The 24,519-nt window shown below is 37.9% G+C and overlaps 1 protein-coding gene across 2 annotated transcripts in view; it reads right to left on the reverse strand.

The window, feature by feature from the left end:
• Window positions 1-1,405: 1,405 nt before the first annotated feature.
• LOC127832648 (UBX domain-containing protein 1-A-like) overlaps window positions 1,406-24,519 on the reverse strand; it is a 39,513-nt gene continuing 16,399 nt past the window's right edge. The window contains exons 8-11 of one of the 2 annotated variants that reach the window (XM_052358250.1): window positions 17,520-17,571; window positions 15,325-15,447; window positions 4,296-4,476; window positions 1,406-2,916 (exon numbers count right to left, since the gene is read on the reverse strand). In XM_052358250.1, the coding sequence (XP_052214210.1) occupies window positions 2,876-2,916; window positions 4,296-4,476; window positions 15,325-15,447; window positions 17,520-17,571 (397 nt within the window). In that variant the 3' untranslated portion in view covers window positions 1,406-2,875. Of the gene's footprint in view, window positions 2,917-4,295; window positions 4,477-13,966; window positions 14,066-15,324; window positions 15,448-17,519; window positions 17,572-24,519 lie in introns of those variants that run through there. The other variant, XM_052358251.1, reaches the window with a different exon arrangement.

The raw sequence follows: 24,519 nt of genomic DNA on the forward strand, positions 1-24,519 counted from the left end.
ACAGGCTAACCTTGGACGATACTTAAAGCACATGTATTAAGACCGGTTTTCCACGGGACTGGCTTATATATTTATTATTTGTGTGAGTGAAGTTTTGTTGTATTCCTCTATTTGTAGACTTTTGTGATGATCCTTAAGGTATAAGCATTTCTTCATGTGTTGCTATTTACACATGATTGCTACTTCTTACTGATATGTTTTTATAGAACTTATTTTTCACATATATTTATAATAATTTTGTATTTATTTATGTACGTATGTTGTATTGAAAAACTGCTCAATTTATTGAATAAAATTGTAAAAGTTGCATTTATTAATATTTTTTTAACAGTCTGACCAAATTTTACCAATGAAAATTGAAGATCACCATCGTCTAAAATTTAATGTGCTTCTTCCTTTCCACCCAAGTAACCAATATACCAATTTGCTTGAATGCAGGTCAAAGCATTCTCAAGATAGTTGGGGGAAACCATATACCAATTTCGAGCCTCTACGTCCTTCAACTTTTACATTAAAATCAATATATGTCATTTTCTCCCCCTAGTAACTGACATACAAATATAGTTTATCTTAGATAAAAGCATTCTCTAGATAATGCAGAAACCAATTCCTTGACAGAAGCTCATGTGACCGTAACATTTGACCTAGTGACCTAAAAACAAAAGGTATATTATTTTCATATCATATCATGCCTTGTAACCTTTACCTTGGACCAAGTGACCTCAAAATTAATAGGTGTTTTTTCTTACACCTTATAATCAATTTGCATGGTCATAGGTCAAAGCATTATGTTGTGCAGAATCACATTTATTGTTACAAGACCTGTGACCTTAGCCTGTGATCTGTAGACCTTAAAAAGATATGTTGACCTCACAAGCGTCTTCATTTCCTCCCAAGTAACTATGTTACCAATAAGAAGGGTTGTAGGTAAAAACATAGCATGAGAACAAACTAATTGTGGAAGGCAAAAGGAACCTACTGGATGTATCCTATCAATAAGCTTACAAAGCCCTTGGTTCACTTGACAGAGTCAAAGTGAAATCTAAACAACAATTTTAGATCACACCAAACTATAAACATTTATTACGTCTAGTCAAAGTATGAAGGGGTGCTACTTTTAAATTACTTTCTAGCATGAAAATTTATAAAATTATTATTCTTATTATGATGAGCTCGAAATTGTTACATTGGACTAAGAACTAACAAGGTTGGCTGTACTACAATTAATAAACAAAACATTTCACTGACTACACACAACATTGGCTCATTAGTAATTTATATTGAATACCACTAGGTTGTACTGAACAATCAATAAGATTTCAAATCCCATCTCCTTAGAGATTCTCTCTCTGCAACTTTAAGCAAGTTGGTAACTGAAGAATTAAATTAAACAAACACAAAGAGACAAATTTAAATATTTACTGGTAGTTCAAACAAATTTTAACAAAACGTAATGTTTCCATTGTAACAAGAATAAAAGAGTCTTTTATTACTACCACACACACATATTATAAATACCAATGAGACATTTAGTTTGTAAATTCTGATATAGAATCATCTAGATCATGCACTTGTTTTCAGAATAGTTAGTGTTACTGGGGATGAACAATTAAGTTTCTTGTGCATTTATTATCCATTAATCAGTGAATCTGATGGAAACACACATTAACGCAGATACAAGTTTACCTTATACACAGAAAACAATAAATCATGTAAAGAAACAACACAATCTGTGCACAAATCTTCCTGTCCACAATCATTAACTTCTTAAAGTAAAAATATATATTTTTTTTACAGTCCTGCTTGCATTAAGATAAATAAATCAAACAACTTTCGACAAATATAATAATTTGAAGACAAACAATTTAAAACATAGGCCAAGTTAAGAAGGTAGTTGATTTTTTTTTTCATAAAAATTGAAAAGCATAAATTAAAGCAAATATATACGATTTGAGAAAACAAATTCCAAAACAGCAGTTTAGAAACAGTGGTACAAAAAAATCAAGGAAATCAGAGAATTATAAAATAGAGAGTAATATTATGTAATTCAATAAAACACTTTTTACCATACAATAGGCACGCTAACTTTAGGGAATCCCTACTTCTTTGTGCACATTATGTCATATGACAAATTCTGTGTTTGAGTGTGTTCAGCCATTTTCTTTTGTTTTCTTTCGACATGAAGACAGAAAAAGGTGACAATAATGGGATAAATAGAATATTGGGTACCAGGTAAGTGTTGATTATAGATACATTTATTTTCTAAGCACGAAACATTAACCAATCGTCATGCCCTGCTGCTAAATAAACTTATCTGTATTCAACATCTACCTAGTATTCTCTATGTACAACATATCCTTAAACACTATCGCCCACAAGAAAACATATTTTTTCTCACCCATGTCTTTAAGTGTAATATTATTTGTCTTCAGTTGTATGGCAAACACTTGTTTTGTTATTTATAAATAAATTATAAACCAATTCTATACCAACTAATTCCTTAAGTGACCGGCTGCAACAGGGAATTGCAATTTAAATCTACTTCAATTATTGTTCAGTTACACAAGAAAACATATTTTTTCTCACCCATGTCTTTAAGTGTAATATTATTTGTCTACAGTTGTATGGCAAACATTTGTTTTGTTATTTATAAATAAATCATAAACCAATTCTATACCAACTAATTCCTTAAGTGACCGGCTGCAACAGGGAATTGCAATTTAAATCTACTTCAATTATTGTTCAGTTACACAATAGTATCACTGAATACACTATTCCTACTGGAAAATACATTGCATGGCATCTATATTTGGTTCTTCAATCAAAACAGCAGGCATTCACTCGCACAATGTTTGTAAGCAACCACAGGTGTTCATCATGATTTAGTAACAATTAGCACAGCAGACGGAACAAGACCTGAAAATGGAAACAAAAACAGGCATCAGTTATATGAGCCTCGGTCTGGGAAAACTGGGCTTAACCCTTTGCATGCTGGGAAATATGTCGTCTGCTAATATGTTGTCTGCTGAACTTCTAAAATTAGCATTTTCTTTATTTTTTTTTCAAAGAATACTAATAGAATAGCAAACAGTTTGGATCCTGATGAGACGCCACATTCTGTGGCGTCTCATCTGGAACCAAACTGTTTGCAAAGGTCTTTAAAATTCGGTTCCAGCACTGAAAGAGTTAATGCATGTGAATAAAGTGTTGTGCAAGATCAGCATGTTCAGTCCACACAGGCTTATCAGTGACAACACTTTTCATCTAGACACGCTTTTTGTTTAGAAGAGACTTTTTTTATAAAAAAAATTGTTTAAAGCATTAAGTTGTGTCCATAATGAGCCTGTGCAGAATGCAGAGGCTAATCTGAGATGACACATTGAACGCACATGCATTAAGCAGAATTTTAAACTAATCTTTTAACATAGATTTAACATATTTTGAGCCTTCGACATGAAACTGTTGGGACTGCGGGACACGTTCTTCAATCTGAGACGTATAGCATATATGTCTTTGCTCATAAAAACTATTACTAAATGTTCAGCGGTCTATATTATGTCAGCTTGTGTCCAAAGCCAAATTTAGAGGTTTATTGCAACAGCTTGATTTCTGCATTCTAATAGTACTTTATGTGTGTTTTGTCTAGAAAAATTGATTGAATAAGTATATGAAAACCTTAAAATCTGAAAATGATAAGGTTCATAAATTATTATTATTTATTTTTTCTGTTAGTCAAGTAAAGCACTATAAATAACCTCAAGATTGTGCACTTCCTCATATGTAAGAGAAAATAATATTCCATATAAAAATGTGATTAATTTAATCATTTAATTTTACATATGTAGTGTTTTAACATATTAAATGTAAGAGCATATTTGGAAATAAGGTTTCATAAATATTCACGGAGTTGCATAAGAAATGAAAAAAACATGTTTAAGTGTGGAAAGAGAATAAGATACACTGGTAACAAAAAACTCATTCAACTTAAAAATGTGAAAACCAAAGTATGAAAACCAATGAACAGGTATTTCTCCAAAGCTACAATACTGGGCATATGAGAATAAACAAGTTAATAAATATTTCATGATAATTCAAATTATAAAAACACAATAACCTGTAATTTAATTGCAACTTTTGTGTCAAACTTTTCAAAAGTTTCATCAGAAAACTGGAGTAACCATATAGCGGGATCCAGTTTTGAAGACGCACTGAGAGATGGAAGACAAATATACAATCTCCTCTGGAGAAAGTTCAGCAAGGAAACTTACTACAACAATCCACACTAAAGCCATTACCTAATTGTTGTAGAGGTTTCTCATAATCTTCTCCAGAGAATACTTGTTTGGGGAATGAGGTCATCAGGGTGAAGTTTCCAGGTGGATCTGTCCTATGCATCTGAACGTACAGACGGACGGCTGCTAATGGCTCCTTGGCAGAAAACGATTGTGTAAGAGCCTGCCCGTTGGTGAGACGAATCTGAAACAAGTAACGATTGTGTGAGAGCTGGCCCATTGGTGAGACCAATCTGAAACAAGTAACAATTGTGTGAGAGCCTGTCCATTGGTGAGACAAATCTGAAACAAGTAACAATTGTGTGAGAGCCTGTCCATTGGTGAGACGAATCTGAAACAAGTAACAATTGTGTGAGAGCTGGCCCATTGGTGAGACCAATCTGAAACAAGTAACAATTGTGTGAGAGCCTTCCATTAGTGAGACAAATCTGAAACAAGTAACAATTGTGTGAGAGCCTGTCCATTGGTGAGACGAATCTGAAACAAGTATTAATTGTGTGAGAGCTGGCCCATTGGTGAGACCAATCTGAAACAAGTAACAATTGTGTGAGAGCCTGTCCATTAGTGAGACAAATCTGAAACAAGTAACAATTGTGTGAGAGTCTGCCCATCAGTGGGACAACTCTGAAACAAGTAACGATTGTGTGAGAGCCTGTCCATTGGTGAGACAAATCTGAAACAAGTAACAATTGTGGTAGAGCTGGCCCATTGGTGAGACCAATCTGAAACAAGTAACGATTGTGTGACTGTGACAGCTGTCGCAATAGTGAAACAAATTTGAAACAAGTAACGATTGTGTGAGAGCTGGCCCATTGGTGAGACAAATCTGAAACAAGTAACAATTGTGTGAGAGCCTGTCCATTAGTGAGACAAATCTGAAACAAGTAACAATTGTGTGAGAGTCTGCCCATCGGTGGGACGAATCTGAAACAAGTAACAATTGTGTGAGAGCCTGCACATTGGTGAGACGAATCTGAGACAAGTAACGATTGTGTGAGAGCTGGCCTATTGGTGAGACAAATCTGAAACAAGTAACAATTGTGTGAGAGTCTGCCCATCGGTGGGACGAATCTGAAACAAGTAACAATTATGTGAGAGCCTGCCCATTGGTGAGACAAATCTGAAACAAGTAACAATTGTGTGAGAGCCTGTCCATTGGTGAGACAAATCTGAAACAAGTAACGATTGTGTGACTGTGAGAGCTGGCGCATTAGTGAGACAAATCTGAAACAAGTAACAATTGTGTGAGAGCCTGTCCATTGGTGAGACAAATCTGAAACAAGTAACTATTGTGTGATAGCCGCCCATTGGTGAGACAAATGATTCGAATCTGAAACAAGTAACTATTGTGTGAGAGCCTGTCCATTGGTGAGACGAATCTGAAACAAGTAACAATTGTGTGAGAGCGTGTCAATTGGTGAGACAAATCTGAAACAAGTAACAATTGTGTGAGAATCTGAAACAAGTAACAATTGTGTGAGAGCGTGTCCATTGGAGAGACGAATCTGAAACAAGTAATGATTGTGTGAGAGCCTGTCCATTGGTGAGACGAATCTAAAAGAAGTAACGATTGTGTGAGAGTCTGTCCATTGGTGAGACGAATATGAAACTAGTAACAAATGTGTGAGAGCCTGTCCATTGGTGAGACAAATTTGAAACAAGTAACGATTGTGTGAGAGCCTACCCATCGGTGGGACAATTCTGAAACAAGTAAAAATTGTGTGATAGCCTGCCTATTGGTGAGACGAAACTGAAACAAGTAACGATTGTGTGAGAGCCTGCCAATTAGTGAGACGAATCTGAAACAAGTAACAATTGTGTGAGAGCAGGCCCATTAGTGAGACGAATCTGAAACAAGTAACAATTGTGTGAGAGCCTGCCCATTAGTGAGACGAATCTGAAACAAGTAACAATTGTGTGAGAGTCTGCCCATCGGTGAAAGGAATCTGAAACAAGTAACAATTGTGTGAGAGCCTACCCATTGGTGAGACAAATCTGAAACAATTAACAATTGTGTGAGAGCCTACCCATCGGTGAGACGAATCTGAAACAAGTAACTATTGTGTGAGAGCCTGTCCATTGGTGAGACAAATCTGAAACAAGTAACAATTGTGGTAGAGCTGGCCCATTGGTGAGACCAATCTGAAACAAGTAACGATTGTGTGACTGTGACAGCTGTCGCAATAGTGAAACAAATTTGAAACAAGTAACGATTGTGTGAGAGCTGGCCCATTGGTGAGACAAATCTGAAACAAGTAACAATTGTGTGAGAGCCTGTCCATTAGTGAGACAAATCTGAAACAAGTAACAATTGTGTGAGAGTCTGCCCATCGGTGGGACGAATCTGAAACAAGTAACAATTGTGTGAGAGCCTGCACATTGGTGAGACGAATCTGAGACAAGTAACGATTGTGTGAGAGCTGGCCTATTGGTGAGACAAATCTGAAACAAGTAACAATTGTGTGAGAGTCTGCCCATCGGTGGGACGAATCTGAAACAAGTAACAATTATGTGAGAGCCTGCCCATTGGTGAGACAAATCTGAAACAAGTAACAATTGTGTGAGAGCCTGTCCATTGGTGAGACAAATCTGAAACAAGTAACGATTGTGTGACTGTGAGAGCTGGCGCATTAGTGAGACAAATCTGAAACAAGTAACAATTGTGTGAGAGCCTGTCCATTGGTGAGACAAATCTGAAACAAGTAACTATTGTGTGATAGCCGCCCATTGGTGAGACGAATGATTCGAATCTGAAACAAGTAACTATTGTGTGAGAGCCTGTCCATTGGTGAGACGAATCTGAAACAAGTAACAATTGTGTGAGAGCGTGTCAATTGGTGAGACAAATCTGAAACAAGTAACAATTGTGTGAGAATCTGAAACAAGTAACAATTGTGTGAGAGCGTGTCCATTGGAGAGACGAATCTGAAACAAGTAACGATTGTGTGAGAGCCTGTCCATTGGTGAGACGAATCTAAAAGAAGTAACGATTGTGTGAGAGTCTGTCAATTGGTGAGACGAATATGAAACTAGTAACAAATGTGTGAGAGCCTGTCCATTGGTGAGACAAATTTGAAACAAGTAACGATTGTGTGAGAGCCTACCCATCGGTGGGACAATTCTGAAACAAGTAAAAATTGTGTGATAGCCTGCCTATTGGTGAGACGAAACTGAAACAAGTAACGATTGTGTGAGAGCCTGCCAATTAGTGAGACGAATCTGAAACAAGTAACAATTGTGTGAGAGCAGGCCCATTAGTGAGACGAATCTGAAACAAGTAACAATTGTGTGAGAGCCTGCCCATTAGTGAGACGAATCTGAAACAAGTAACAATTGTGTGAGAGTCTGCCCATCGGTGAAAGGAATCTGAAACAAGTAACAATTGTGTGAGAGCCTACCCATTGGTGAGACAAATCTGAAACAAGTAACAATTGTGTGAGAGCCTACCCATCGGTGAGACGAATCTGAAACAAGTAACTATTGTGTGAGAGCCTGCCCATTAGTGAGACGAATGATCGGAATCTGAAACAAGTAACAATTGTGTGAGAGCCAGCCCATTAGCAAGACAAATCTGAAACAAGTAATAATTGTGTGAGAGCCTGCCCATCGGTGAGACAAATCTGAAACAAGTAACAATTGTGTGAGAGCCGGCCCATTAGCAAGACAAATCTGAAACAAGTAACAATTGTGTGAGAGCCTGCCCATCAGTGGGACAAATCTGAAACAAGTAACAATTGTGTGATAGCCTGCCTATTGGTGAGACGAATCTGAAACAAGTAACGATTGTGTGAGAGTCTGCCCATCGGTGAGACGAATCTGAAACAAGTAACTATTGTGTGAGAGTATGCCAATTAGTGAGACAAATCTGAAACAAGTAACTATTGTGTGATAGCCTGCCTATTGGTGAGACGAATCTGAAACAAGTAACGATTGTGTGAGAGCCTTCCAATTAGTGAGACGAATCTGAAACAAGTTACAATTGTGTGAGAGTCTGCCCATTAGTGAGACAAATCTGAAACAAGTAACTATTGTGTGATAGCCTGCCCATTCGTGAGATGAATCTGAAACAAGTAACAATTGTGTGAGAGCCTGCCCATCGGTGAGACAAATCTGAAACAAGTAACTATTGTGTGACAGCCTGCCCATTCGTGAGATGAATCTGAAACAAGTAACAATTGCGTGAGAGTCTGCCCATCGGTGAGACAAATCTGAAACAAGTAACTATTGTGTGATAGCCTTCCCATTGGTGAGACGAATGATCGGAATCTGAAACAAGTAACTATTGTGTGAGAGCCTGTCCATTGGTGAGACGAATCTGAATCAAGTAACAATTGTGTGAGAGAGTGTCCATTGGTGAGACGAATCTAAAACAAGTTACTATTGTGTGAGAATCTGAAACAAGTAACAATTGTGTGAGAGCCTGTCCATTGGTGAGACAAATCTGAAACAAGTAACAATTGTGGTAGAGCTGGCCCATTGGTGAGACCAATCTGAAACAAGTAACGATTGTGTGACTGTGACAGCTGTCGCAATAGTGAAACAAATTTGAAACAAGTAACGATTGTGTGAGAGCTGGCCCATTGGTGAGACAAATCTGAAACAAGTAACAATTGTGTGAGAGCCTGTCCATTAGTGAGACAAATCTGAAACAAGTAACAATTGTGTGAGAGTCTGCCCATCGGTGGGACGAATCTGAAACAAGTAACAATTGTGTGAGAGCCTGCACATTGGTGAGACGAATCTGAGACAAGTAACGATTGTGTGAGAGCTGGCCTATTGGTGAGACAAATCTGAAACAAGTAACAATTGTGTGAGAGTCTGCCCATCGGTGGGACGAATCTGAAACAAGTAACAATTATGTGAGAGCCTGCCCATTGGTGAGACAAATCTGAAACAAGTAACAATTGTGTGAGAGCCTGTCCATTGGTGAGACAAATCTGAAACAAGTAACGATTGTGTGACTGTGAGAGCTGGCGCATTAGTGAGACAAATCTGAAACAAGTAACAATTGTGTGAGAGCCTGTCCATTGGTGAGACAAATCTGAAACAAGTAACTATTGTGTGATAGCCGCCCATTGGTGAGACGAATGATTCGAATCTGAAACAAGTAACTATTGTGTGAGAGCCTGTCCATTGGTGAGACGAATCTGAAACAAGTAACAATTGTGTGAGAGCGTGTCAATTGGTGAGACAAATCTGAAACAAGTAACAATTGTGTGAGAATCTGAAACAAGTAACAATTGTGTGAGAGCGTGTCCATTGGAGAGACGAATCTGAAACAAGTAACGATTGTGTGAGAGCCTGTCCATTGGTGAGACGAATCTAAAAGAAGTAACGATTGTGTGAGAGTCTGTCCATTGGTGAGACGAATATGAAACTAGTAACAAATGTGTGAGAGCCTGTCCATTGGTGAGACAAATTTGAAACAAGTAACGATTGTGTGAGAGCCTACCCATCGGTGGGACAATTCTGAAACAAGTAAAAATTGTGTGATAGCCTGCCTATTGGTGAGACGAAACTGAAACAAGTAACGATTGTGTGAGAGCCTGCCAATTAGTGAGACGAATCTGAAACAAGTAACAATTGTGTGAGAGCAGGCCCATTAGTGAGACGAATCTGAAACAAGTAACAATTGTGTGAGAGCCTGCCCATTAGTGAGACGAATCTGAAACAAGTAACAATTGTGTGAGAGTCTGCCCATCGGTGAAAGGAATCTGAAACAAGTAACAATTGTGTGAGAGCCTACCCATTGGTGAGACAAATCTGAAACAAGTAACAATTGTGTGAGAGCCTACCCATCGGTGAGACGAATCTGAAACAAGTAACTATTGTGTGAGAGCCTGCCCATTAGTGAGACGAATGATCGGAATCTGAAACAAGTAACAATTGTGTGAGAGCCAGCCCATTAGCAAGACAAATCTGAAACAAGTAACAATTGTGTGAGAGCCTGCCCATCGGTGAGACAAATCTGAAACAAGTAACAATTGTGTGAGAGCCGGCCCATTAGCAAGACAAATCTGAAACAAGTAACAATTGTGTGAGAGCCTGCCCATCAGTGGGACAAATCTGAAACAAGTAACAATTGTGTGATAGCCTGCCTATTGGTGAGACGAATCTGAAACAAGTAACGATTGTGTGAGAGTCTGCCCATCGGTGAGACGAATCTGAAACAAGTAACTATTGTGTGAGAGTATGCCAATTAGTGAGACAAATCTGAAACAAGTAACTATTGTGTGATAGCCTGCCTATTGGTGAGACGAATCTGAAACAAGTAACGATTGTGTGAGAGCCTTCCAATTAGTGAGACGAATCTGAAACAAGTTACAATTGTGTGAGAGTCTGCCCATTAGTGAGACAAATCTGAAACAAGTAACTATTGTGTGATAGCCTGCCCATTCGTGAGATGAATCTGAAACAAGTAACAATTGTGTGAGAGCCTGCCCATCGGTGAGACAAATCTGAAACAAGTAACTATTGTGTGACAGCCTGCCCATTCGTGAGATGAATCTGAAACAAGTAACAATTGCGTGAGAGTCTGCCCATCGGTGAGACAAATCTGAAACAAGTAACTATTGTGTGATAGCCTTCCCATTGGTGAGACGAATGATCGGAATCTGAAACAAGTAACTATTGTGTGAGAGCCTGTCCATTGGTGAGACGAATCTGAATCAAGTAACAATTGTGTGAGAGAGTGTCCATTGGTGAGACGAATCTAAAACAAGTTACTATTGTGTGAGAATCTGAAACAAGTAACAATTGTGTGAGAGCCTGTCCATTGGTGAGACAAATCTGAAACAAGTAACAATTGTGGTAGAGCTGGCCCATTGGTGAGACCAATCTGAAACAAGTAACGATTGTGTGACTGTGACAGCTGTCGCAATAGTGAAACAAATTTGAAACAAGTAACGATTGTGTGAGAGCTGGCCCATTGGTGAGACAAATCTGAAACAAGTAACAATTGTGTGAGAGCCTGTCCATTAGTGAGACAAATCTGAAACAAGTAACAATTGTGTGAGAGTCTGCCCATCGGTGGGACGAATCTGAAACAAGTAACAATTGTGTGAGAGCCTGCACATTGGTGAGACGAATCTGAGACAAGTAACGATTGTGTGAGAGCTGGCCTATTGGTGAGACAAATCTGAAACAAGTAACAATTGTGTGAGAGTCTGCCCATCGGTGGGACGAATCTGAAACAAGTAACAATTATGTGAGAGCCTGCCCATTGGTGAGACAAATCTGAAACAAGTAACAATTGTGTGAGAGCCTGTCCATTGGTGAGACAAATCTGAAACAAGTAACGATTGTGTGACTGTGAGAGCTGGCGCATTAGTGAGACAAATCTGAAACAAGTAACAATTGTGTGAGAGCCTGTCCATTGGTGAGACAAATCTGAAACAAGTAACTATTGTGTGATAGCCGCCCATTGGTGAGACGAATGATTCGAATCTGAAACAAGTAACTATTGTGTGAGAGCCTGTCCATTGGTGAGACGAATCTGAAACAAGTAACAATTGTGTGAGAGCGTGTCAATTGGTGAGACAAATCTGAAACAAGTAACAATTGTGTGAGAATCTGAAACAAGTAACAATTGTGTGAGAGCGTGTCCATTGGAGAGACGAATCTGAAACAAGTAACGATTGTGTGAGAGCCTGTCCATTGGTGAGACGAATCTAAAAGAAGTAACGATTGTGTGAGAGTCTGTCCATTGGTGAGACGAATATGAAACTAGTAACAAATGTGTGAGAGCCTGTCCATTGGTGAGACAAATTTGAAACAAGTAACGATTGTGTGAGAGCCTACCCATCGGTGGGACAATTCTGAAACAAGTAAAAATTGTGTGATAGCCTGCCTATTGGTGAGACGAAACTGAAACAAGTAACGATTGTGTGAGAGCCTGCCAATTAGTGAGACGAATCTGAAACAAGTAACAATTGTGTGAGAGCAGGCCCATTAGTGAGACGAATCTGAAACAAGTAACAATTGTGTGAGAGCCTGCCCATTAGTGAGACGAATCTGAAACAAGTAACAATTGTGTGAGAGTCTGCCCATCGGTGAAAGGAATCTGAAACAAGTAACAATTGTGTGAGAGCCTACCCATTGGTGAGACAAATCTGAAACAAGTAACAATTGTGTGAGAGCCTACCCATCGGTGAGACGAATCTGAAACAAGTAACTATTGTGTGAGAGCCTGCCCATTAGTGAGACGAATGATCGGAATCTGAAACAAGTAACAATTGTGTGAGAGCCAGCCCATTAGCAAGACAAATCTGAAACAAGTAACAATTGTGTGAGAGCCTGCCCATCGGTGAGACAAATCTGAAACAAGTAACAATTGTGTGAGAGCCGGCCCATTAGCAAGACAAATCTGAAACAAGTAACAATTGTGTGAGAGCCTGCCCATCAGTGGGACAAATCTGAAACAAGTAACAATTGTGTGATAGCCTGCCTATTGGTGAGACGAATCTGAAACAAGTAACGATTGTGTGAGAGTCTGCCCATCGGTGAGACGAATCTGAAACAAGTAACTATTGTGTGAGAGTATGCCAATTAGTGAGACAAATCTGAAACAAGTAACTATTGTGTGATAGCCTGCCTATTGGTGAGACGAATCTGAAACAAGTAACGATTGTGTGAGAGCCTTCCAATTAGTGAGACGAATCTGAAACAAGTTACAATTGTGTGAGAGTCTGCCCATTAGTGAGACAAATCTGAAACAAGTAACTATTGTGTGATAGCCTGCCCATTCGTGAGATGAATCTGAAACAAGTAACAATTGTGTGAGAGCCTGCCCATCGGTGAGACAAATCTGAAACAAGTAACTATTGTGTGACAGCCTGCCCATTCGTGAGATGAATCTGAAACAAGTAACAATTGCGTGAGAGTCTGCCCATCGGTGAGACAAATCTGAAACAAGTAACTATTGTGTGATAGCCTTCCCATTGGTGAGACGAATGATCGGAATCTGAAACAAGTAACTATTGTGTGAGAGCCTGTCCATTGGTGAGACGAATCTGAATCAAGTAACAATTGTGTGAGAGAGTGTCCATTGGTGAGACGAATCTAAAACAAGTTACTATTGTGTGAGAATCTGAAACAAGTAACAATTGTGTGAGAGAGTGTCCATTGGTTAGACGAATCTGAAACAAGAAATGATTGTGTGATAGCCTGCCCATTAGTGAGACACATCTGAAACAAGTAACAATTGTGTGAGAGTCTGCCCATTAGTGAGACAAATCTGAAACAAGTAACAATTGTGTGAGAGCTGGCCCATTAGTGAGACGAATCTGAAACAAGTAACAATTGTGTGAGAGTCTGCCCATCGGTGAGACGAATCTGAAACAAGTAACAATTGTGTGAGAGTCTGCCCATTGGTGAGACACATCTGATACAAGTAACAATTGTGTGATAGCCTGCCTATTGGTGAGACAAATCTGAAACAAGTAACAATTGTGTGAGAGCCTGTCCATTGGTGAGACAAATCTGAAACAAGTAACAATTGTGTGAGAGCCTGTCCATTGGTGAGACGAATCTGAAACAAGTAACAATTGTGTGAGAGTCTGCCCATCGGTGAGACGAATCTGAAACAAGTAACAATTGTGTGAGAGCTGGCCCATTAGTGAGACACATCTGAAACAAGTAACTATTGTGTGATAGCCTGCCTATTGGTGAGACAAATCTGAAACAAGTAACTATTGTGTGATAGCCGCCCATTGGTGAGACAAATCTGAAACAAGTAATGATTGTGTGAGAGCCTGTCTATTGGTGAGACGAATCTGAAACAAGTAACAATTGTGTGATAGCCTGCCCATTGGTGAGACGAATCTGAAACAAGTAACAATTGTGTGAGAGTCTGTCCATTGGTGAGACAAATCTGAAACAAGTAACAATTGTGTGATAGCCTGCCCATTGGTGAGACGAATCTAAAACAAGTAACAATTGTGTGAGAGTCTGTCCATTGGTGAGTCAAATCTGAAACAAGTAACAATTGTGTGAGAGTCTGCCCATTGGTGAGACGAATCTGAAACAAGTAACAATTGTGTGATAGTCTGCCCATTGGTGAGACAAATCTGAAACAAGTAACTATTGTGTGATAGCCTGCCCATTGGTGAGACGAATCTGAAACACCAAGTCAGTAATTGAGTATTGTTCTGGAAAAACTAGGTATGATGCATGTGTGTTTAACATGGTCCCAGAGTAGCCTGTACTAGTCCATATTTACTTAACTGATCTTGACCACATCTGCAATCACAAATGAAGTTTTGAAAAAGTATAATAAGAAGTTTAAAGCGAGAGTATACGATTTTGTCAAATATTTATTAATTTATGTAAAAGGTGTAAAAAAACTTATAAAACATATTTTTTAATATAAATTAAAATAAAAAAGAACATGTGTCGAAAAATGCGAAATAAGCCAGATTTTATTCTTAACTCGAAAAAGACTGTACAGTCGAATTTGCCAGCATGTAAATCATGCATGTACGATGTGAATTTAAATTTAGTTTAACGGTTCATTTTAAGTTCCTGCAACGATATCTATTCATACGACACACGAACACTAACTAAAAAGACGAATGCTTCGGTTATTGTAGGAAAATATGTACAAAATATCTTCGTCACAATTGGCTCTGGGCGCTAATTTGTCTTTGCTGCATTTTATGAAATTAGTCTTCAATGTATAATTTTTCATGCCTATTTTGTGTAATTGTAACATATCTGATCAATATATTACAATTTAACACATATAAAAAATCGTATAATCTCGCTTTAATGCATCAATTACCATTAAATGTGCTTGTTCATATTTTTTATATTGCCCCACAACTGCCTCTGATGAGATTAAATGTTTCTTCTAAAACCAGGTATTCACAAAACGTTTTGCCGTTTTTGCCTAAATTGCATGGTAAAATGCTCTTTTTGAATGCAATGCGCCATGCCCCTTTGCCCTCCTGGGAAAAACACTACAACACAGATGCTGAATATGCTTAAATCCAAATATTGATTTTCCGACACATTGGAACATGTGTGTGCCCACCTGTATGCGTGTCTCTGTGTAGTCTTTCTTCTCTGCCAGTACAGGGTTGCTGGTCTGGGTGGGAGAGGTGACTGGAGGACTGGCAGCACCGGCCCCTGCACTGTCAGTGCTGGCTTTTGTAAACTGCCATAGAAAACAAGGATGGTTATGTGGGAACATCGGGAATACTGCACTTCATTGTTTGCACTGGACAAGACTGAGCAATCTACATCAGGCAATCCAAAACAACTCTGTTTTCTTTTATGTCACTTTTTGTTTTAACAAAGCCCTTCTCAACATATGTGGAAAATAAAGGTGCATTGCTTCAAAGTCCCGCAAAGGATTGAGTGAATACAGCAAGACTTTGTTACCTTAGAAATGCATATTTACTTTACTAATGGTTGACATTCACAAACCTGTTTAGTCTTAATTTCTAATGAACTTACAGATCAAATATTATTTGAAATAAATAAGTACTAAAATATCCAGTGCCTGTGAATCAATTCATACTACAATACTTTAAGCCCTGCATTACATGATCAGCTCCAGTGTTTCTAATATTTACTTCTGTAAAATCATTTATATTTGTCAGCATGAAATTTTGTGTTTAAAAAAAACAAGGCTTTCATGGACACGTTGATTTGTGGATTTCCGATTTAGGAAAACCATGAGGACTCTGCAGCGATCATTTTCTGATCCGTTTATGTTAAATTTGTGGATCAGTCAATCCACTAATTAATGAAACAAGAGTTCCGCGGTCGGAGATGACCGCATTGAAGCCGGATTTTTTATTTAAATGACAGGAAAGTACCTTTCGTGTTTTTGTCAATGCAATACTTAAATTACTGAAATATTGTTCAAAGGTCAAAATGAAATGTAAGTACTTTTCAAGGCATGAGCAAACCTTGTGTTATGTTTTGAATGCATGCATATACAAAGTTATAACATGGAATAAGAACTTTAACATTTTTACCTACCAAAGTTATAAGAACTTTAACATTTTTACATTCAAGGTCACAGTGACCTTGACCTTAGAATGAATGACCTTGAAATGACCAGTGGTCATCTAAGTGTGCTTGCAAACCTTCATGTCAAGTTTGAAGACTCTATGTCCAAGCATACCAAAGTTATAACAATTTTAACATTTTAACATTTAAGGTCACAGTGACCTTGACCTTCAAATGAATGACATTGAAATGACCAGTGGTCATCTTCTAGTACTGGCCAATCTTTATTTCAAGTTTGAAGACTCTAGGTACAAGCATACCAAAGTTATAACATGAAATAAGAACTTTAACATTTTTACATTCAAGGTCACAGTGACCTTGACCTTCAAATGAATGACCTTGAAATGTCCAGTGGTTACTTACTAGTTCTGGCCAACCTTCATGTCAAGTTTCAAGACTCTAGGTCCAAGCATACCAAAGTTATAACAACTTTAACATTTTTACATTCAAGGTCACAGTGACCTTGACCTTCAAATGAATGACCTTGAAATGTCCAGTGGTTACTTACTAGTTCTGGCCAACCTTCATGTCAAGTTTCAAGACTCTAGGTCCAAGCATACCAAAGTTATAACAACTTTAACATTTTTATATTGAAGGTCACAGTGACCTTCACCTTCAAATGAATGACCTTGAAATGACCAGTGGTCATCTGTTAATCCTGGCCAACCTTCATGTCAAGTTTGAAGACTCTAGGTCCAAGCATACCAAAGTTATACCATGAAATAAGAACTTTAACATTTTTACATTCAAGGTCACAGTGACCTTGACCTTCAAATGAATGACCTTGAAATGACCAGTGGTTACTAACTAGTTATGGCCAACCTTCATGTCAAGTTTCAAGACTCTAGGTCCAAGCATACCAAAGTTATAAGAACTTTAACATTTTTTATATTGAAGGTCACAGTGACCTTGACCTTCAAATGAATGACCTTGAAATGACCAGTGGTCATCTGTTAATCCTGGCCAACCTTCATGTCAAGTTTGAAGACTCTAGGTCCAAGCATACCAAAGTTATACCATGAAATAAGAACTTTAACATTTTCGAGCACGCCGCCACCCCGCCCGCCCGCCCGCCCCCCCCGCCCGCCCGACAACATCAATCTATAAGCCGAGATTTTTTCGAAAAAAATCCGGCTAAAAATTAAAATTACGAATAATTATGATTTAACAGTATTTGCATTTCAACAGCAAAGCCAGCAGTTATCTCACCTTGGCAGCCCGGTCCCTTTTGTCCTTTTCTATCTGGGCTTTCACTTTTTCTCTGTGAAAAACAATAGACTGAAAACATTGTATCACACTATTTCACACAAAGACTTGTTTTAAGTCTTAATAAAGAACTGTTAAATTTTGGGATGTGAACAAATACTGAAAATTATATCAAATATTCGTTCCTTTTTATTTGAATATATTCAAATAGTAGATTTTTTACATTATATTTAAATGTCCAAACTCCAGAACGTTTGGAGTAAGTTACCTAAATGACACAAATAACACTATAACCTTAAATGTAACTTTTAAAAAAGAGATAGAGTAATCATTCTTGAAAATGATTATTACCGGTATATTCCTCATGTTCACGTAATTTTTAAATTTTCAAAATATGTCAGATATTTCTAGTACACATATTGCTGTAATTCTTATGTATTTTGATTAACTCCTGAGCATGTACAAGAATTCAGAACAGGAGAGGATGGCATTGTAAATCGATTTCACTTGCTTTAACTCTAAATTGAAGATGTATCTATAACATAGCAAGTTTTAAATAAACGCTTTTGAGTCTAAATAAATTGATACTTATTCCAAACAAAATTGACTGGTTTATATTTGAATAACTTAATGCTGAGTAGATTATAATGGATTTTATACATGGATATAGTAATGAAAATGACTGATTATTTTATGTTAACACATGTTGGGTTGCCTCTATTGTCTTAACTTTGAGACACTGAACTGTGAATAACATGTCAATTATCTTAGAAAGTCAATAGATCAAACACAGTGTATAAGCACATTTGCAAACTGCAAGGTAACACAAATAGAGGCACTACCCCTCTTCTGATTTGCACCCGTGTGCCAATTACCATCTCATTAATAAATGCGAATATGCACTTACACATTTTTTCGGAAGTTTGCTTTAAAAAAAATGAACATTTTCGAATATGAATTGTGGATTTGAATATTTGGTTGACTTTCAAGTATTCGGATATTCGTTCCCATCCCTAGTTAAATTGAAAACATTCAAGCTGACTGTGTTTCTTCATTTTCTAAATAAATGCATGTGTTAATGAATGGAATTTTGAGAATACCCAAATAATAGTTTTCACTTAAATTTATCGATGATTACAAAATACTGAAATATGTTAACATTGAAAACTTTCACCCGCGTAAATGTCAAACAAGAGGGCCAAGATGGCCCTAGTTCGCTCACCTGTGAGGAGTCGGTTCATTCAATCTTTACCTAACGTCAAACTTGACCTAGATATTGTCCAGACTAACATCCTGGTCAAGTTTCATCATTATTGAACCAAACCTCTGGCTTATGGAATGATTTTGTTTTTGTAAGATTTGACCTGGTGACCTATATTTTGAGTTGACCCCCCTTACCAAACATCAAACTTTGCTTACAAAAATAAATATTTTGACCAAGATTCATAAAATCTGAAACAAAATTGTGACCCCTAGAATGTTTACAAGGATTTTGTATAATATAATGAAAATTTGGACAATCTAAGGGCAACAAGCAAATTCGTTAAATTGATATCCCTCGCCAATATGCTTCTGGACACAAAAGTGTTACATTTTACACTCAAAAAAGCATTTTTTCAAGATACAAAGGGCCATAACTCTGTTATTTACAGATGGTGTACAATGCTATTTGGCGTGCATCATCCTCTTATTCATATATATACTCATACCAAGTTTCAATTAAATCTGCCAAAGCACTTCCAAGATATGGCCCCGGACACACAAAAAAAGCATTTTTTTCAAGATACCAAGTTTAAATGAAATCCTCAAAAGCACTTTCAAGATATGGCTCCAGACGGACGGAAAGACGGACGGACAGAAAACGCCAAAACAATATCCCTCCGCCTATGGCAGGGGATAATAATTATGGCATTAATTATGTGATTTTGCTCATTATCAAACTTGACTGAGATCTTTCAGCAACTTTCATAAAGAATGCTTGAAAAGTGTGAATGCTAGAGTGTTTACAAACCAAATGTGGACGGACGGACGGCGGACAAAGACCAATCCTAAAACCTCACCTGAGCAATCAGGTCAGCTAAAAAGTGTGTTTCAATGATCTGAGCCATTTTCCAACTTGTCTGAGAAATCAATAAAATCAATGTATTGACTAAGTTTCATGATGATTAGGCAAAAAATGTGACTTCTATAGTGTTCGATCACAAGGTTTCTCTCTAGTAACATAAGGAAAACTGCCCCACCCCCCTGGCGGCCATGTTTTATTACCGATCGGAACCATTTGCGAACTTATCTGAGATGTATATAAAACCAATTTATCACCAAGTTTCATGATGATTGGGCAAAAAATGTGACTTCTAGAGTGTTCAAAAGTTTTTATTCAAATGACCAGAGCCATTTTTGAACTCAACTCTTGTATCAAGGAAACAAATGTTCTGACAAAATTTCATGAAAATTGGGCCAAAAATGTGACTTCAAGAGTGTTCACATGTTTTCACTATATACCAGGGATCATATTTTTTTCGGTTTTGTCGGTCCTAGACCGATTGGGGTCATGAAAGACCGATTGAAAATCCCAAACAGTCGGTCCGATTCAGTTTGCTATTAAAATTCCCATGTCATGAAATCGATTACACAGTGTACATGCTAACACACCCTAATGACATTCTTATCTCGATAAGGTGTGATAAAACATTCGCTGCAGTCTCTAAACCGGTCTGGACCGGTTTATTGCACGTCAGACCAAGAATCAAAAACTTGTGAACAGCGGATTGAAGACGCATCTGAAAAGACACGTCTGAATGCACGCGCTGTAACTAAACAAAACATGCCGATACATTTTCAACCAGCGTAATAATCCGGTAATATAATTATGAATGAAAGTCGCGGATCTGATCGACAGAACAGCCGAAAGTTATTTTTATGGGCGGAACTTCACATAAAATAGAACACAAGAAAAATAATATACATTGAATAAATCTTTAGTAAAACCGTGTTAGAATCGAAATAATTCGTGTACTTTATACTTTGTTGTTGAATAAGTCACGACCGGAAAATTAGATGCGTGGTTTCAAATGCTTCGCTCTCGTGATTAAATCCCTACGCATCTAAACTATCGGCCGGGGGTTATTTGACAACAAATTATTTCTTAATTATTTGGTTTGTTATTGTCAGTAGCCAACCTACGCACAGACATGTGTTTGGTTCAGTGCATGTTTGTAAGCTATTATCGAGTCGACAACAATTTAAAACAAATTTTTTAAATAAAATTCATTTTAATTATTAAATACTTACCTGTTATCGTATGCTTATACTTTCCAAGGGGAAATAACTCATCCGGAATTTTAACTGGGAATCCGCCACCTCAATACCGTAATACAGGCCAGGTTAAACATAGTGCAATGCAACCTAGCCAAAAATCAGTAACCAACCCTCAATATTCTTTCAATATATATACAAAAATATTAATCGAATAGCGGGGTGGGAGGTGGGACGTACCGATAACAGGTAAGTATTTAATAATTAAAATGAATTTTATTAAAAAAAATTGTTTTAATGTCATAAATACTGACCTGTTATCGTATGCTGATTTTGCAGCTGCGGTGGGAAGGTTCGTATATATTTTCCCAACACAGTAGAACCCATAAACAGGGTTATCAGCTAATGATATCAAGTAATCTTCGTTAAAACGGTATTAATTATGACTTCTCGGACAGAGTAATATGTCTATGTCGTAAAGAAGACACTACCGTTAGTGAAACCACAACAAGCCCAAACGTATACAAATTGTATTGTTGGCACTTCAGAAAACGAAGATAAAAAGATGACAAGGTGGTCGGATTCCTCCAGTAAACAGCTTAGAGCACGTCAAAAAGTGGGGTGTGATTAATATATGCCCACAAAACAGACAGAGCTCTTAATTCATGTGGTCAGATCCTAAAAAGGAATGAATCCTTAGATAGGATAAGATTAACTTTCCTTAGTCGAGGTCTAACCCCGAGAAATAGAAGCCGCAGACACATCTCCCCCCCCTTTTTTGGGGAAAAGAAGAGTGTCTGTGAGAACCTCGAATGGACTTCTGACTAACACTGCTGAGATAGAACTTCAAAGCCCTGATTGCCCAAAGAAGTTTATCCTCATCTTCATGACTACCAGTTTAAGAAAACTTGGAAACTTGAAGGTAGAAGCCATATAGAGGACTTGATATTAAGCAAGGAATCCTGGCTGACACAACAAAGTGAAAACGACAGTAGATCCAACTAGAATTGGTCGTATTCAACAGAAAAAGCATGAATTTCACTTCTCCGTATGGTAAAAGCCATAATAAGAAGGAAAACCGTCTTAAAATTATATTGGAACTGTTAATAAGCCTGATGAAAAAGGTTCATAGGGAGCTCATTAAGCATCCCAACATGTTACACAAGTCAAAACCGCTTAAGAAGGTAAAGGAACGAAAAACATAGTGTTGACGTTCCATAGTTTGGATCAGTTCCAAAATAGGTAAGACAGCACAGAGTTGCGATGACTTACACAAAACAAGGTATACGAAAGCATAATCTCTATCCTTTGATGAAGAAAAGAACAAATTTCTTATCATCAAGAAAAAGATGAGAAAAACCTCTATGTATCTAGCAGAGTGATTAAGGTAATAACTATGCTCTCAATTACCCAGTAAAAAATGAATTTCCATAGAACCTTTATACAGTTCTGATGGAATTATCCTTGCACAAGTAACAAGGATTGATACTCTAACAGAAAAACGTTCTTCGGTAGAGATAACTAAAAGTTATTAATGGCCAGACATGAAGTGGCACATGTTTGGATCAGTAAAAATATGTCTCAGTGAGATATGATATTTGACCTGTGAAGAAGTTTCCTGAAAATAATTGTACAGGAGACTTAAAAGGTCGTAGAACCATAATCCCATGGTTCATTAAGTATATTTCATGAAATTATGGCAAAAACTCAGTTATTGCAAAAACTCACCAAGAAGGCAAGATATTCCAGTTTATGTCAATGGACGAATGTATAACAATCGCACACCCTGCTGGATCGATTTCTGTGAACTGCATTGTTGACGTTGTTCAGCATACCGGTATACACTGCGATATACGATCGCATAACGCTAATAACTAGCGTTTGATGATAAACAACATTCTTTGATATACTATGTACACCATGCAACTCGTCTGCAACTTCACTGCCGCGCATGCGCAATTACATTATTGAACCCAACGGAAAAATAATTCGAAAGAAAGAACTGCAGGACAAAACGTCCAACAGGGCGTTGAGACGAACTGGTATGAGAAAGACGATAGAGAAAATGTGTTGTTCTTGCAAAGAACGAATAAGTTCCTGATTTCCAGTTACAAGGAGTGATAATATGATCACCTCCGTGTCTGTAAGTAAACCACGACCGATGTGTGATAGTTGAAACCATCACAAAGGAATCGTGAAAATGTGTTGTAAATGAAAAACAGCTAAAAAGAATTTTCGCTTTTCAAGATGTAGATGTGCAGGTGATATTCGTTAGGATACCACATAATTGAGAAAATCAAGATACGTTGTTCTATGTGATCGTCCATAACCTTATCTGCTCACATCTGTATAAGATGTAAGGAAGGTTGTGGTAGAATAAACTATATTCTTGCCAAGATAATCTTCTAGTCTAGACACCACTGAATAGTGGTAAATAATGACAAAAAGATGGAAATCTGTGTCCTTAAATAATCCCGAGATTAATACAATTATCTTAAAAATAAAGCTGAAACGGACGTAAGAAAAGACGTCTCAGCAGAAGGACCGGTGACCGGACCGGTAAATACCGACCGGTGACCGGAACCATTTGTCAAGGATGGGTGGGCAAAGAAACCACGGCAAGCCGAACTTTCCTACTCCAAACACACTTGAAAATTGGTAGAATAGGACAGTGTTTAACACTTATAAGTTTATGACCTATCTACAGAATATAGCCTCTTCTTGAACCAATAACAGGCGCCTTTAAAATCCTGGATAATACAGGTCACGAAGTCATCGATTACGAAGTACGGAAATATGATTGATAGTGGTACCTCCGGAATCGGAGGTGTGATGGCAGAAAAAGGTGAAAACCCTAGGGGTAACCTTAAGCGGGTCCACGCTTGCCGGTAGAATGCATGGAAGTCTTAAATTCTGACTTGATTAATCCATTTACTTCAAGACTTCTAACCGGGACGAATTCCGAAAGGAATACGACCAGTTATAGGAAGACGGCCTGTTATGGCCAGAAGTGTAATAGAAGAATAACTTTAAGATGAGGTCCCTCCAGATCCTAGGATCTAAGATCTGAGTTCAATAGGTCCTAAGCCATCTACAAGACTGTAGCCGCTATGCGGTCAATCTGATAGGCAATCCTAGGTATCAGAACTCTTGTTGATTCCAGTAGCTTGAAAATATGCACTGCCGTAGGAGCAATAGAAAAGCAGAAGTCGATACAATTGTCGTCTTGCTAATCCTGCTAGCGTCATTAATGTGTCCCAACTGTTCCGTGACACTGACTGCAAAGTCTGTAGCCGACAGGTAAAGGCGGTTAAAACAATTCATCCTTCGGGTCTCGAACATAAATTAATAGAGGTCAAATAGTAATGTTCGACCTCAATGCTAGTCTCCGAGCCCACTTCAGCCGATCTATCTGCAAGACCAGTAGTCTGCATGGAGCCGGTTGAGATAGAAGTACAAATAACAGATATAGCATGATTTGGTAACCGTCGCCGGTAGAACATCAGTATTGAAAAACACAAAAAGTCATGTAGATTGTTGAATCCATAAAATAAAGTATTCAATACAATCATAGCCAGGGGTATACAACTATGTAATGTAGTCGATACCCGTGATACTAAAAATTGACCGATGAAAACACAGTGGAATACCGGTAATTGGTAAGTGGTGACCGAACCGGACCGGTCAATGACCGGTAACTGTAGCCCGGTGAACGGACCAGTCATAATATGACCGGTGACGTTACCAG

Source organism: Dreissena polymorpha, chromosome 5 (assembly GCF_020536995.1).
Source record: "Dreissena polymorpha isolate Duluth1 chromosome 5, UMN_Dpol_1.0, whole genome shotgun sequence".
Taxonomy (NCBI): Eukaryota; Metazoa; Mollusca; class Bivalvia; order Myida; family Dreissenidae; genus Dreissena; species Dreissena polymorpha.